The sequence below is a fragment of the Sinohyriopsis cumingii genome, chromosome 16 (assembly GCF_028554795.1).
Source record: "Sinohyriopsis cumingii isolate HCF-2022 chromosome 16, ASM2855479v2, whole genome shotgun sequence".
In the NCBI taxonomy this organism is placed as follows: domain Eukaryota; kingdom Metazoa; phylum Mollusca; class Bivalvia; order Unionida; family Unionidae; genus Sinohyriopsis; species Sinohyriopsis cumingii.
Genome location: NC_142976.1, coordinates 11704384 through 11717142, shown reverse-complemented (window position 1 = coordinate 11717142; position 12759 = coordinate 11704384). Strand labels below are relative to the sequence as shown.

At 34.5% G+C, this 12759-nt stretch overlaps 1 protein-coding gene across 1 annotated transcript in view; it reads right to left on the bottom strand.

Annotated features, from left to right (window-relative positions):
* The window catches only part of LOC149779946 (uncharacterized), a 56573-nt gene that overhangs the window by 26499 nt on the left and 17315 nt on the right, over nt 1-12759 (bottom strand). Inside the window, exons 6-8 of the mRNA XM_089936643.1 lie at nt 11555-11697; nt 6418-6643; nt 4877-5023 (exon numbers count right to left, since the gene is read on the bottom strand). Of these exons, the coding sequence (XP_089792769.1) occupies nt 4877-5023; nt 6418-6643; nt 11555-11697 (516 nt within the window). The remainder of the gene's footprint in view (nt 1-4876; nt 5024-6417; nt 6644-11554; nt 11698-12759) is intronic.

Below are 12759 nucleotides of genomic sequence, written 5' to 3'. Positions count from 1 at the left end.
CCAATATCTTCTCTTTCATGACGATGAAAAAGGTGTCAGTGATCATGGAGCATCAGCCTTTGATTATGTCAGATGCTAACTTTTCTCATCGGAGAGCCAGAAGAGGAAGTTAGCTAATCCATGTATAGATGCCTGTAATGGTAGAATGTGTTCTTGTGTAGACCACTGTGTAAAAGTTTTCCATTTGCCTTCGTACGCTTACAGAGTGGTGAACCTTCTTACTTAAGCGATTCTCAGAATGACCAGTTGAGAGAACGGTTTATTTCCAAGGGCCTGTGCAATATGATCCAGACATGTCAGTTCAGTAGGTCTACGTTTGGTGTGAAACAATTGCCATTGTGGTTGTTTGAGTAGATGAGGGAAATTAAGTCAGATTTTTTTCCTTGCTGATGAGGAAACCCAGATTGTAAGCAGTGTGACAAGGGTTACCATATTGTGTTCTAATATTTAACTCACCTGATGTTTTTGCAGGATGTCATCCAGATAACTTGATGTTGCCACTTTGGAGATGGTCCAGTCATAAGTCATAACATGGTTAATCAGACAAGTGAAGTCTCAGAGACTGATGCTGAGTCCAAATAGGAGCACTTGAAATTGACAAATGTTGTTGCAGGCAAAATGCAGAAACTTCCTGGAAGCCTTGTGAATAGGGATGTGAATATATGTCTTTTAAGTCCACACTGAATAAGAGGTCTCCCTCTTGAACAGCATTCAAAATGCACAGTGTTTCTATCGAGAATCAAGGAGCCTGAATGAAATGATTGAGGGCACTTAGACCAATGACAGTGTGTAGAGTGCCATTTGCCTTTGGGACCATGAAATGTCTGAAATAAAATCCTGGGGAATTTATATTTTGAATAATTTCTACTGCCCTTTTCTGCCGAAGGTCATTTACTTCTCGCTGCATGGTGGTAGCTTTGAATGGGTATGTTGGAATGATTGTAGCTAATATGACACAGGACAGAGGAGGAGGTGATGCAGAGTCCCTCGAAAACAACTTGTCTGGTCCAATGATCATCGTGGCAAATTTAGACCCATTTGGAGGCAAAGAACTGAAGCCTTCCTCCCACCAAAATGTGTGAGAAGGGGGCTATGGACATGATTTCGTTTCTTGAGCTATGCAGGTAGTCGTAAAGAGAAACTTTGGCATGAGAGACTTCTCTGACTTTTGTCCACAAGAACCATGGTTTATGACATGAGGAACTACAAAAGGACAACTTGTCAGAGGTTTGTGTTCAAGTTGTTTCCTTTGGTTCCTTTTCTTGGTTTCCCAACCTGTCCCTGTATTGGTATTGCTGTTAAGGCACATGAACACAAATGCAGTACAGAGATATGTCTTATAATGTTACCTGGAAAGCAGCACACAAATTTAATATGAAGTGTCCAGGTAAAAACTGAAATAATTCACCATACTACCTGTGAGAGGTTCAAGGATGACCCATACTAGTAAATGCTGTGAAGCATAGCATCTGGCAGAGAAAAGTCACCTGTATGTAGCCAGTCATTGTGGAATTATATTAACAGTTTTCTATAGGCCCCAGGGACTTTCATGTTAATATAATTAAAAGTATAGTCCAAACTCATTGTGAAGTTGCAAAGGCTACCCATGCAAGTACCTAAGTCCAATTAAATGTGTACAGATGGCAAAGTGTGGCTAAAATTGTAAAGGTAGAACTCTGTCAACATGAAAAGAAAAACAAGCTGGAAATATAGCTGGAGTATACTTTCTTTGTGAATAGAGAAGTCGTCCCCAAGTTGTATCAACATTGATTCTGAATTTTGCAGGTTTCTCGTGGTGAGAGCATGCTTCTCAGCACAAGCAGAAGTAGTAACTGCATGGTTCCCACACTTTTCTAAAGATACATTTCTAGGGTTTTTCCAGGGTTTTTCAAGGATGCAATTAATTTTTCAAGGTTCACATATGACCATTACTGAATGGAATTAAAGAACATTTTAGATTATAAAACATGCATTTTCCAAATCTAAAGATGTTTCTCTTTCAAGATTCTCCAAGTCAGAAAATATGATCATGTACAAAATCACAAAATGAATCACATAAAACAAGTTTGATTTTATTCCTATAAATTGGCAGGTAAAGTCATTTCAATGTAAAGAATAAAAATTCTAACTTTATTTTGCTGACCTGCATTATGTTGCTAAGTGGGAACAACATAATGAACATAAATTAGTATCGTTTTTTTTGAAACCTTTAAGTTTAAAGAATTCTTTAGCAATATATATTATGCATCTTATAGAAAGTAATGATTTCCTATTACAGTATAAAAAAAAGTGATAAACACAAATAATTAGAATCTTGTCGTGTAAAGAAAAGAGTTTAACCCTGAATTTATCTGTGCCAATAAAATCCCAAACAAGATTTTTCAAACAACCTAATCTCCTTAAGATGACCCTGTTAAAAATCCATCATTTAAAAAACATTTTCAAAAGGGTTGATTTAATTTTTGACAAAAGGTCTTCAAAATTATATACTGTTGTATAAACAAGAACTGAATTTTCTGTAAAATCAACTTGTCTACTTGTAATTCATTAAACCAGTTAGCAAACCTGTATTGATCCAGAGGCTCATATCGCTTTTAATATATAATACAATGGACAACAATTTCTCATTTCAGCTATGAGATTCAACAATTTGGAATACAAATCTGGCTTAAAACATATAGTAGTCTGTTTTCTGATCCGGGTTTCCTCTGAATATTCCCATCCCATTTTTCATATTTGGACATTTGTGTGTGGTGTCACTGCAAATGCATATAAAAAATTTGGAATTTGCTGCCACTGTGTGGTAGCGACATATGGTAGTCACTTACCAGCGGGACTAGAAAATTTAAATGTATGTAATATTGACTTATACCTGTATGAAATCGATAGGAAAATGATTTATTTTCTTAGAAATGGCAAGTATTATAATTGTCATGTCTTTAATCCGCTGACAGACTAGATGAAACTACGGCATAGATGAATCCTGACCCTGTACTCGCCAGTTGCATTACTAGTCACATGACTTCACAAACCTCAAACTATGACATCAGAAGTCCAATAGTCACGTGATATCAACAACTAACTCCCTTTCAATGTTGTTGTACAGAAATTCAATTATATTAAACGAAAGCCTGATTCAAAAAGGAAATCAGGGACATGATTTGATCGCTGCTTTTCAGTGCTACTCAAAGATTAAGGAATGTATTGTGTATACTCCTTATCGTCTAGTAAACAACACAGACCTTGATCTGTTTTCATATCATGTACTGACAGATCTGGATCTGTGTTCTACTTCTACTGATCACTTCAAAAAAATGCATAGACCCAGATCTGCTGGCACATTATGTTATAGCAGAATTGGATCTGTGCAACTTTTAGTTGGACTTGACTTATGATCAACATTATACAGTAATCGGTTTAAATCTTTCTGACCAAGCATATACAAATTTTATTAATTTGTCTGTGCTTAAAAATCTGCATGAAAAGCTTATTTTTAAATTGGTAATGGGTCATATTCACTCATTTTTAAATTGGTAATGGGTCATATTCACTCATTTTGAAATTGGTAATGGGTCATATTCACTCATTTTTAAATTGGTAATAGGTCATATACACTCATTTTGAAATTGGTAATAGGTCATATTCACTCATTTTTAAATTGGTAATGGGTCAAATTCACTCATTTTGAAATTGGTAATGGGTCATATTCACTCATTTTTAAATTGGTAATGGGTCATATTCACTCATTTTGAAATTGGTAATAGGTCACATTCACTCATTTTGAAATCAACAAAGGGTCATATGCACTTATTTTGAAACTGGCAAAGGATCATAAGTAAAGAAAGGATCATATGCACTTATTTTGAAACTGGCAAAGGATCATAGGTAAAGAAAGGGTCATATGCAATTATTTTGAAATTGGTAAAGGGTCATGAGTAAAGGGTAGTGTGCAATTATTATGAAATTGGTAAAAGTTTGTATGTAATTTTTTTTATATTGGTAAAAGTCATGTGCAATTATTTTAACATTGGTAAATGGTCATGTGCAATTATTTTGAAATTGGTGAAGGACCATTTGCAATTATTTGAAATTGGTATGGGGTAATGTGCACTTATTTTGACACTGGTAAAGGTCGTAGGCAACGGGTCATATACAATTATTTTGAAATCGGTAAAGGGTCATGTGCAATTATTTTGAACATTGTAAAGTCATGTACAATTATTTTTAAATGGTGAACGGTCATGTGCATTTTTTTTTAATGCATGCTTATCAATGGTACAATATATTACCATACTTCAGTATTGAAATTTTCCATATGCATGCTTATCAATGGTACAATATATTACCGTACTTCAATATTGAAATTTTCCATATGAATGCTTATCAATGGTACAATATATTACCATACTTCAGTATTGAAATTTACCATATGCATGCTTATCAATGGTACAATATATTACCATACTTCAATATTGAAATTTTCCATATGCATGCTTATCAATGGTACAATATATTACCATACTTCAGTATTGAAATTTTCCATATGCATGCTCAGAGAATACTCTCGTATCAAATTTATCATGCAATGGAAACGGTTGATTGAACAGAGAAAAGCTAGCATGAATGAAAATTCAGAATAAGACCAAGCTGAAATGATCCATCTCAAATAAAACAAATGTTAGTTGAGTATATTTTATATTTTAGACACTCAAAACAATAATAATAATAATTTTAATAATATTAATTGCAGACAGTTTGTTCTAAAGACAATTTTGAAAGCTAAACCTGTGTACAGAGGTAGAAAGGCCAGTTTGTCTTTTTCCATGGGTGGCTGATTTTAACAGGTTACACAGTATATGTATTAACTAGCTTATACTTTTATCCTGTAAGATCTTGTAGAACTCTTCATTTGTCCAGTGAATGTTGTCAATAAAGCGACCATCCAAACCCCATGTGTGTTCTCCCAGCTTCAGCATCAATCTACTGGCATTGTACACCCTCTGGTCTGCAAGAGTACAGGCCCCTGAAAGAACAACATTGCCATAATTACTTTTATGTTACTATGAGCATCCTATAGCACAAAGTGCAGACATTTATTGACAATGCCTAATGTGTCAGCTAATCAGAATCTAGTCTGTTTCCTCTTTTATCAAACAGACAAGGTAAATGAAAGACATGTACCTGTCCCTCATTAATATGATTGTTGTTGTTATTGTTCTTGGGTTTAATGCCATTTTTAAGCACAAGATGGGCTTTACATGGCAGACAGTGAAGGAAGAACCCAGGAAAACCCCAGAAAGAACCACCCACCCATGAGAAGATACTGGCAAGCTTTCTCACATACCCACATTGGCCGAACCTGAGACTCAAACCCACAAAGAGGTGAATGGCAATGATCCATAAAGGTGAGCACTTAAGACTGTTCAGCCACCCAGGGCCCCTTGAACATGACAGAACAAGGAAGCAGTGTACTATCAAGACAAAGTGTGCATGTAATGATGTGGTCACTCACTATCAAGAAGCTATAAAACAACAGAACTATAAAACTATGCAACAAAAAACTATATTGCACTCCCTAAATTCAAATGAATCAGGTCATGACTTGAGTTTAACATAAATTTAGTTTTGTCATTGCTCATTATTTCACTTCATTTGCCATCAAACGCTGCCTAACAATTATTCATTACAGCATGTAATCAAAATAAAAACATCTTATGATGCGATTTTGTCACAACATCATCCACAATACAACACAATGTTTGTTTTTGAGTTTTAACAGACTTTTATAACATTACTAACTATATGATAGAGAGGAAATGGAAGATTTTGACTTGATAAGGACATACTGAGGCAACCGCTCCAGGTTGGTATGGGCAGGTATCAAACCTAAAACCTTTGGATTATGAGTCTGATGCTCTAACAGCTGACCTACCATGGCTCCCACCTTGCTTTATGCATATCCAAGTATTTTGTATAATGCTGCCTTGTCTATTTCAAAAGCCAATTGTATGGCTCATTGACAGATGATATAATGCAGCATAACCATAATATAATGTTTATTTGCGGACTTGGGGTGATCAGGAGGTCTAAGGTACTCACCCCTGCAGATCACTCGTACATCTAAACTCTATGTGAGTTTGAGTCTCGGCATGACCAACATGAGTGTTTGACAAAGCTTGCCAGTAGATTCCCATGGGTTGGTGGTTTATCCCGGTTCTTCCTAGTTTCTTCCTCCATCAAATATACATGCCACAATGCATAGCCCATCATGTGCCAAAATATGCCAGGAAACCCACAAAACCAAACCAAACCAAAGCAAGGTAGCATATTCAGCCTGGTTTAAAGCAATCTCAACAACACAACTGGGTGTAAGTTGTTCAGAGCTAGATAGGTGCAAGTCATATTCACAATGTATACCTGATTTCATGCATTCAGCCATTGCCTTGAACAATGTTCTAGTCTCTGCAAGTTTTCTGGGGTCAGATGCAATTCCCTGTATCCACAGATCACCTATCTCCTTGGTTACCACAGGAAGCTGGGACCTGAAACCTTGAAGGAGTCCTGTGAAATTCTCAAAAGTTGAAGCTTGAACCACAGCACCTGGAAATTGGGACCTGGCTATTTCATAAGCCATCAGAACCTCCTGCAAATAAAAACTTAGTTTTGATTTTCAAAAAAATTATCAGAAATTTGAAATTGCTCAAGCTGTATTGAAGAAAAGTTGAAAATAGCAAATGTTGACAGATGCATGACTGACAACAGATTCAGGCCTACCTAATTTTTCTGCTTGTTTTCAAATAGCAAAAAATATTTTTTTTGTCTGAAAACATAGGAGATTATTTCATTGGCGTACAAAACCAAACAGTGGAAGAAAACACCCACCCAACCAATACCCAACTCCACAATGCAGTTAAAATCAATAATGATATTGTAGCACAAGAAAAACAAACAAAAATTCTCTATCTATATATGTGTAGGGTATTGTATGAAAAACTAGACTTTGCTAGCCTATTGTTCTGTACCCGATACATGTCCATAAAGCAGGAAAGATACATATGCTTGCACCATGAATTTCTATGTATTTGCAAAGAGAATCACCATGTTAGTAATCTTTCAATCTATTTTTTAACCCTCCGTTGCATAGTTAATCATTAAAATCTGCTCTACCAATATATTATCATTTTATTTATAAGAAAGGAAGACAAGTAAATAAAAAGATGTCACAATTACTTATGATTTTGAAGCCACTCATGACAGTCGATAGAATTACATGTATGACAGTCAGTTATTTGGCAACAAAGATTGGAAGGCTTTATAGTGGTTGAGGACAGCTAAATACCATAAGCCAGTACTACTATATATTCAGTATAGGGGTTGAGGACAGCTAAATACCACAAGCCCGTACTACTGTATATTCAGTATAGGGGTTGAGGACAGCTAAATACCACAAGCCAGTCCTACTATATATTCAGTATAGGGGTTGAGGACAGCTAAATACCACAAGCCAGTACTACTATATATTCAGTATAGGGGTTGAGGACAGCTAAATACCACAAGCCAGTACTACTGTATATTCAGTATAGGGGTTGAGGACAGCTAAATACCACAAGTCAGTCCTACTATATATTCAGTATAGGGGTTGAGGACAGCTAAATACCACAATCAGAACTACTATATATTCAGTATAGGGGTTGAGGACAGCTAAATACCACAAGCCAGTACTATAATATATTCAGTATAGGGGGTGAGGACAGCTAAATACCACTAGCCAGTACTGCTATATATTCAGTATAGGGGGTGAGGACAGCTAAATACCACAAGCCAGTACTACTATATATTCAGTATTATGAGTGAGGACAGCTAAATACCACAATCCAGTACTACTATATATTCAGTATAGGGGTTGAGAACAGCTAAATACCACAATCAGTACTACTATACATTCAGTATAGGGGTTGAGGACAGCTAAATACCACAATCCAGTACTACTATATATTCAGTATAGGGGTTGAGAACAGCTAAATACCACAATCCAGTACTACTATATATTCAGTATAGGGGTTGAGGACAGCTAAATACCACAAGCCAGTACTACTGTATATTCAGTATAGGGGTTGAGGACAGCTAAATACCACAAGCCAGTCCTACTATATATTCAGTATAGGGGTTGAGGACAGCTAAGTACCACAATCCAGTACTACTATATATTCGGTATAGGGGTTGAGGACAGCTAAATAACACAAGCCAGTACTACTGTATATTCAGTATAGGGGTTGAAGACAGCTAAATACCACAAGCCAGTCCTACTATATATTAAGTATAGGGGTTGAGGACAGCTAAATACCATAATCAGAACTACTATATATTCAGTATAGGGGTTGAGGACAGCTAAATACCACAAGCCAGTACTATAATATATTCAGTATAGGGGATGAGGACAGCTAAATACCACTAGCCAGTACTGCTATATATTCAGTATAGGGGTTGAGGACAGCTAAATACCACAATCCAGCACTAGCATATACTTAGTATAGGGGGTGAGGACAGCTAAATGCCACAAGCCAGTACTATCCGTGGTACACAATGCTGTCAACAATTATACCCTTAATCCAAGGTGAACAATGCTGTCAACAGTTATACCTTTAATCTGTGGTACACAATGCTGTCAACAATTATACCTTTAATCCATGGTACCCAATGCTGTCAACAGTTATACCTTTAATCTGTGGTACACAATGCTGTCAACAATTATACCTTTAATCCATGGTACACAATGCTGTCAACAATTATACCTTTAATCCATGGTACACAATGCTGTCAACAATTATACCTTTAATCCATGGTACACAATGCTGTCAACAATTATACCTTTAATCCATGGTACCCAATGCTGTCAACAGTTATACCTTTAATCTGTGGTACACAATGCTGTCAACAATTATACCTTTAATCTGTGGTACACAATGCTGTCAACAATTATATCTTTAATCCATGGTACATAATGCTGACAACAATTATACCTTCAATCCATGGTACATAATGCTGACAAAAATTATACCTTTAATCCGTGGCACTAAATGCTGACAACAATTATACCTTTAATCCATGGTACATAATGATGTCAACAATTATACCTTTAATCCATGGTACACAATGCTGACAACAATTATACCTTTAATCCATAGTACACAATGCTGACAACAATTATATTTTTAATACATGGTACATTATGATGTCAACAGTTATACCTTTAATCCATGGTACATAATGCTGTCAACAATTATACCTTTAATCCATGGTACACAATGCTGTCAACAGTTATACCTTTAATCCATGGTACATAATGCTGACAACAATTATACCTTTAATCCATGGTACATAATGCTGACAACAATTATACCTTCAATCCATGGTACATAATGCTGACAACAATATACCTTTAATCCATGGTACATAATGCTGACAACAATTATACCTTTAATCCATGGTACATAATGATATCAACAATTATACCTTTAATCCATGGTACATAATGCTGACAACAATTATACCTTCAATCCATGGTACATAATGCTGACAACAATTATACCTTTAGTCCATGGCACATAATGATGTCAACAATTATACCTTTAATCCATGGTACATAATGCTGACAACAATTGTACCTTTAATCCATGGTACATAATGCTGACAACAATTATACCTTCAATCCATGGTACATAATGCTGACAACAATTATACCTTTAGTCCATGGCACATTATGATGTCAACAGTTATACCTTTAATCCATGGTACACAATGCTGACAACAATTATACCTTTAATCCATGGTACATAATGCTGACAACAATTATACCTTTAATCCATGGTACATAATGCTGACAACAGCTATACCTTTAATCCATGGTACACAATGCTGACAACAATTATACCTTTAGTCCATGGCACATTATGTCAACAATTATACCTTTAATCCATGGTACATAATGCTGACAACAATTATACCTTTAATCCATGGTACATAATGCTGACAACAATTATACCTTTAATCCATGGTACATAATGCTGACAACAATTATACCTTTAATCCATGGTACATAATGCTGACAACAATTATACCTTTAATCCATGGTACATAATGATGTCAACAATTATACCTTTAATCCATGGTACATAATGCTGACAACAATTATACCTTCAATCCATGGTACATAATGCTGACAACAATTATACCTTTAATCCATGGTACATAATGCTGACAACAATTATACCTTCAATCCATGGTACATAATGCTGACAACAATTATACCTTTAGTCCATGGCACATTATGATGTTAACAGTTATACCTTTAATCCATGGTACACAATGCTGACAACAATTATACCTTTAGTCCATGGCACATAATGATGTCAACAATTATACCTTTAATCCATGGTACATAATGCTGACAACAATTATACCTTTAATCCATGGTACATAATGCTGACAACAATTATACCTTTAATCCATGGTACATAATGCTGACAACAATTATACCTTTAATCCATGGTACATAATGCTGACAACAATTATACCTTTAGTCCATGGTACATTATGATGTCAACAGTTATACTTTTAATCCATGGTACATAATGCTGTCAACAATTATATCTTTAAGCCATGGTACATAATGCTAACAACAATTATACCTTTAATCCATGGTACATAATGATGTCAACATATATACCTTTAATCCATGGTACACAATGCTGACAACAATTATATTTTTAATACATGGTACATTATGTCAACAGTTATACCTTTAATCCATGGTACATAATGCTGACAACAATTATACCTTTAATCCATGGTACATAATGCTGACAACAATTATACCTTTAATCCATGGTACATAATGCTGACAACAATTATACATTTAATCCATGGTACATAATGATGTCAACAATTATACCTTTAATCCATGGTACACAATGCTGACAACAATTATATTTTTAATACATGGTACATTATGATGTCAACAGTTATACCTTTAATCCATGGTACATAATGATGTCAACAATCATTCCTGTTTGTTTTATGGCTTTATTCCTTTGAATTTACCAAACAATACCAGTTCTCCAACTCTTTGATCTTTTGTTTAATGAGATCAAATAAGATAAGGTAATATAACAATTCTTCATTTTTGACTCCACAGTCCACACAACAAAAATTAAAATATAAGTATACTTTAAACATAAAAGATCACAGGTGTTTTATGTACAAATTTACAAAGACATAAAATGCTGTCCCACTGACATATACTGGCAGAAGAAATGTACGTTGTTGACTGCTATTAGTAAATATAACAAAGTGACAAGTAATGTCAATCATAACATTTTAGCATCATTATATGTTAACAAATACAGCCAATTGTTAGCAGCATACGCTTATGTCAGTAACTTGTACTTTGTCATTATTATATCATTTATCATATTTAAAGAAAATGTTTGCCAATAACGCTTCCTCATTTAATTTCCCAAAACGTTAGAGCTTAAAATTATGTCAATTACAATACCGTATAATCCATGGGTGGTCCTGTATTGTCTGTTCTAAAGGCAAAGCACAGGGCATGAGGAAGCCCTGCAACAATGGCACAGTCCTTCCTGGACATACCTCCTGGTGTAAATGGGAGCTTCCCAGGTTCATTGGGATATCCTCCTGTAAAACATTCAGAAACTAAAGCATCTTGATCAATCACAATAACCAATCCCAATGCTTTTAATATCATGTTGAATATTGATAATTACTGTACATTCATATTTATTTTAAATAAGTGAAGGCTGTATCTTTTTATATGTGCTTATATAGTGATTTTTATTTCAAATGCAATTAACTGATCTCATATTTAACAAATTTAACATTATATTATACAATGAAGTTTGATTAAAGAATGGACTGATAGCAAGAAGGCAGAATCAGAATGTGATTCATAGACTGACAGTCATGCTAATTAATTCATAGACTGACAGTCATGCTAATTAATTCACAGACTGATAGTCATGCTAATTACAAGCCTCATTAAATTCATAGACTGACAGTCATGCTAATTAATTCATAGACTGACAGTCATGCTAATTACAAGCCTCATTAAATTCATAGACTGACAGTCATGCTAATTAATTCATAGACTGACAGTCATGCTAATTAATTCATAGACTGATAGGCATGCTAATTAATTCATAGACTGATAGTCATGCTAGTAACTAGCCTCATTAAAAGCAAAGTTAGCAGAAGAAGAACAATGCTTAGGTCATAAAGTATATTTCTTTTACATAAATGTATTACTTATTTTTGCTTTCAAAATACCGGAAGGTCATTGTATACTTGTCTTCCATATTTGCCTATTTTCATATTTATATTTATCCATACATCCCTATTTTCATGTATATATTTATTCATAGATGCCTATTTTCATGTATATATTTATTCATACATGCCTTTTTTCATGTATATATTTATTCATACATGCCTATTTTCATGTATATATATTTATTCATACATGCCGATTTTCATGTATATATTTATTTATATATGCCTATTTTATGTATATATTTATTCATATATGCCTATTTTCATGTATATATTTATTCATATATGCCTATTTTCATGTATATATTTATTCATACATGCCTATTTTCATGTATACATTTATTCATACATGCCTATTTTCATGTATATATTTATTCATAAATGCCTATTTTCATGTATATATTTATTCAT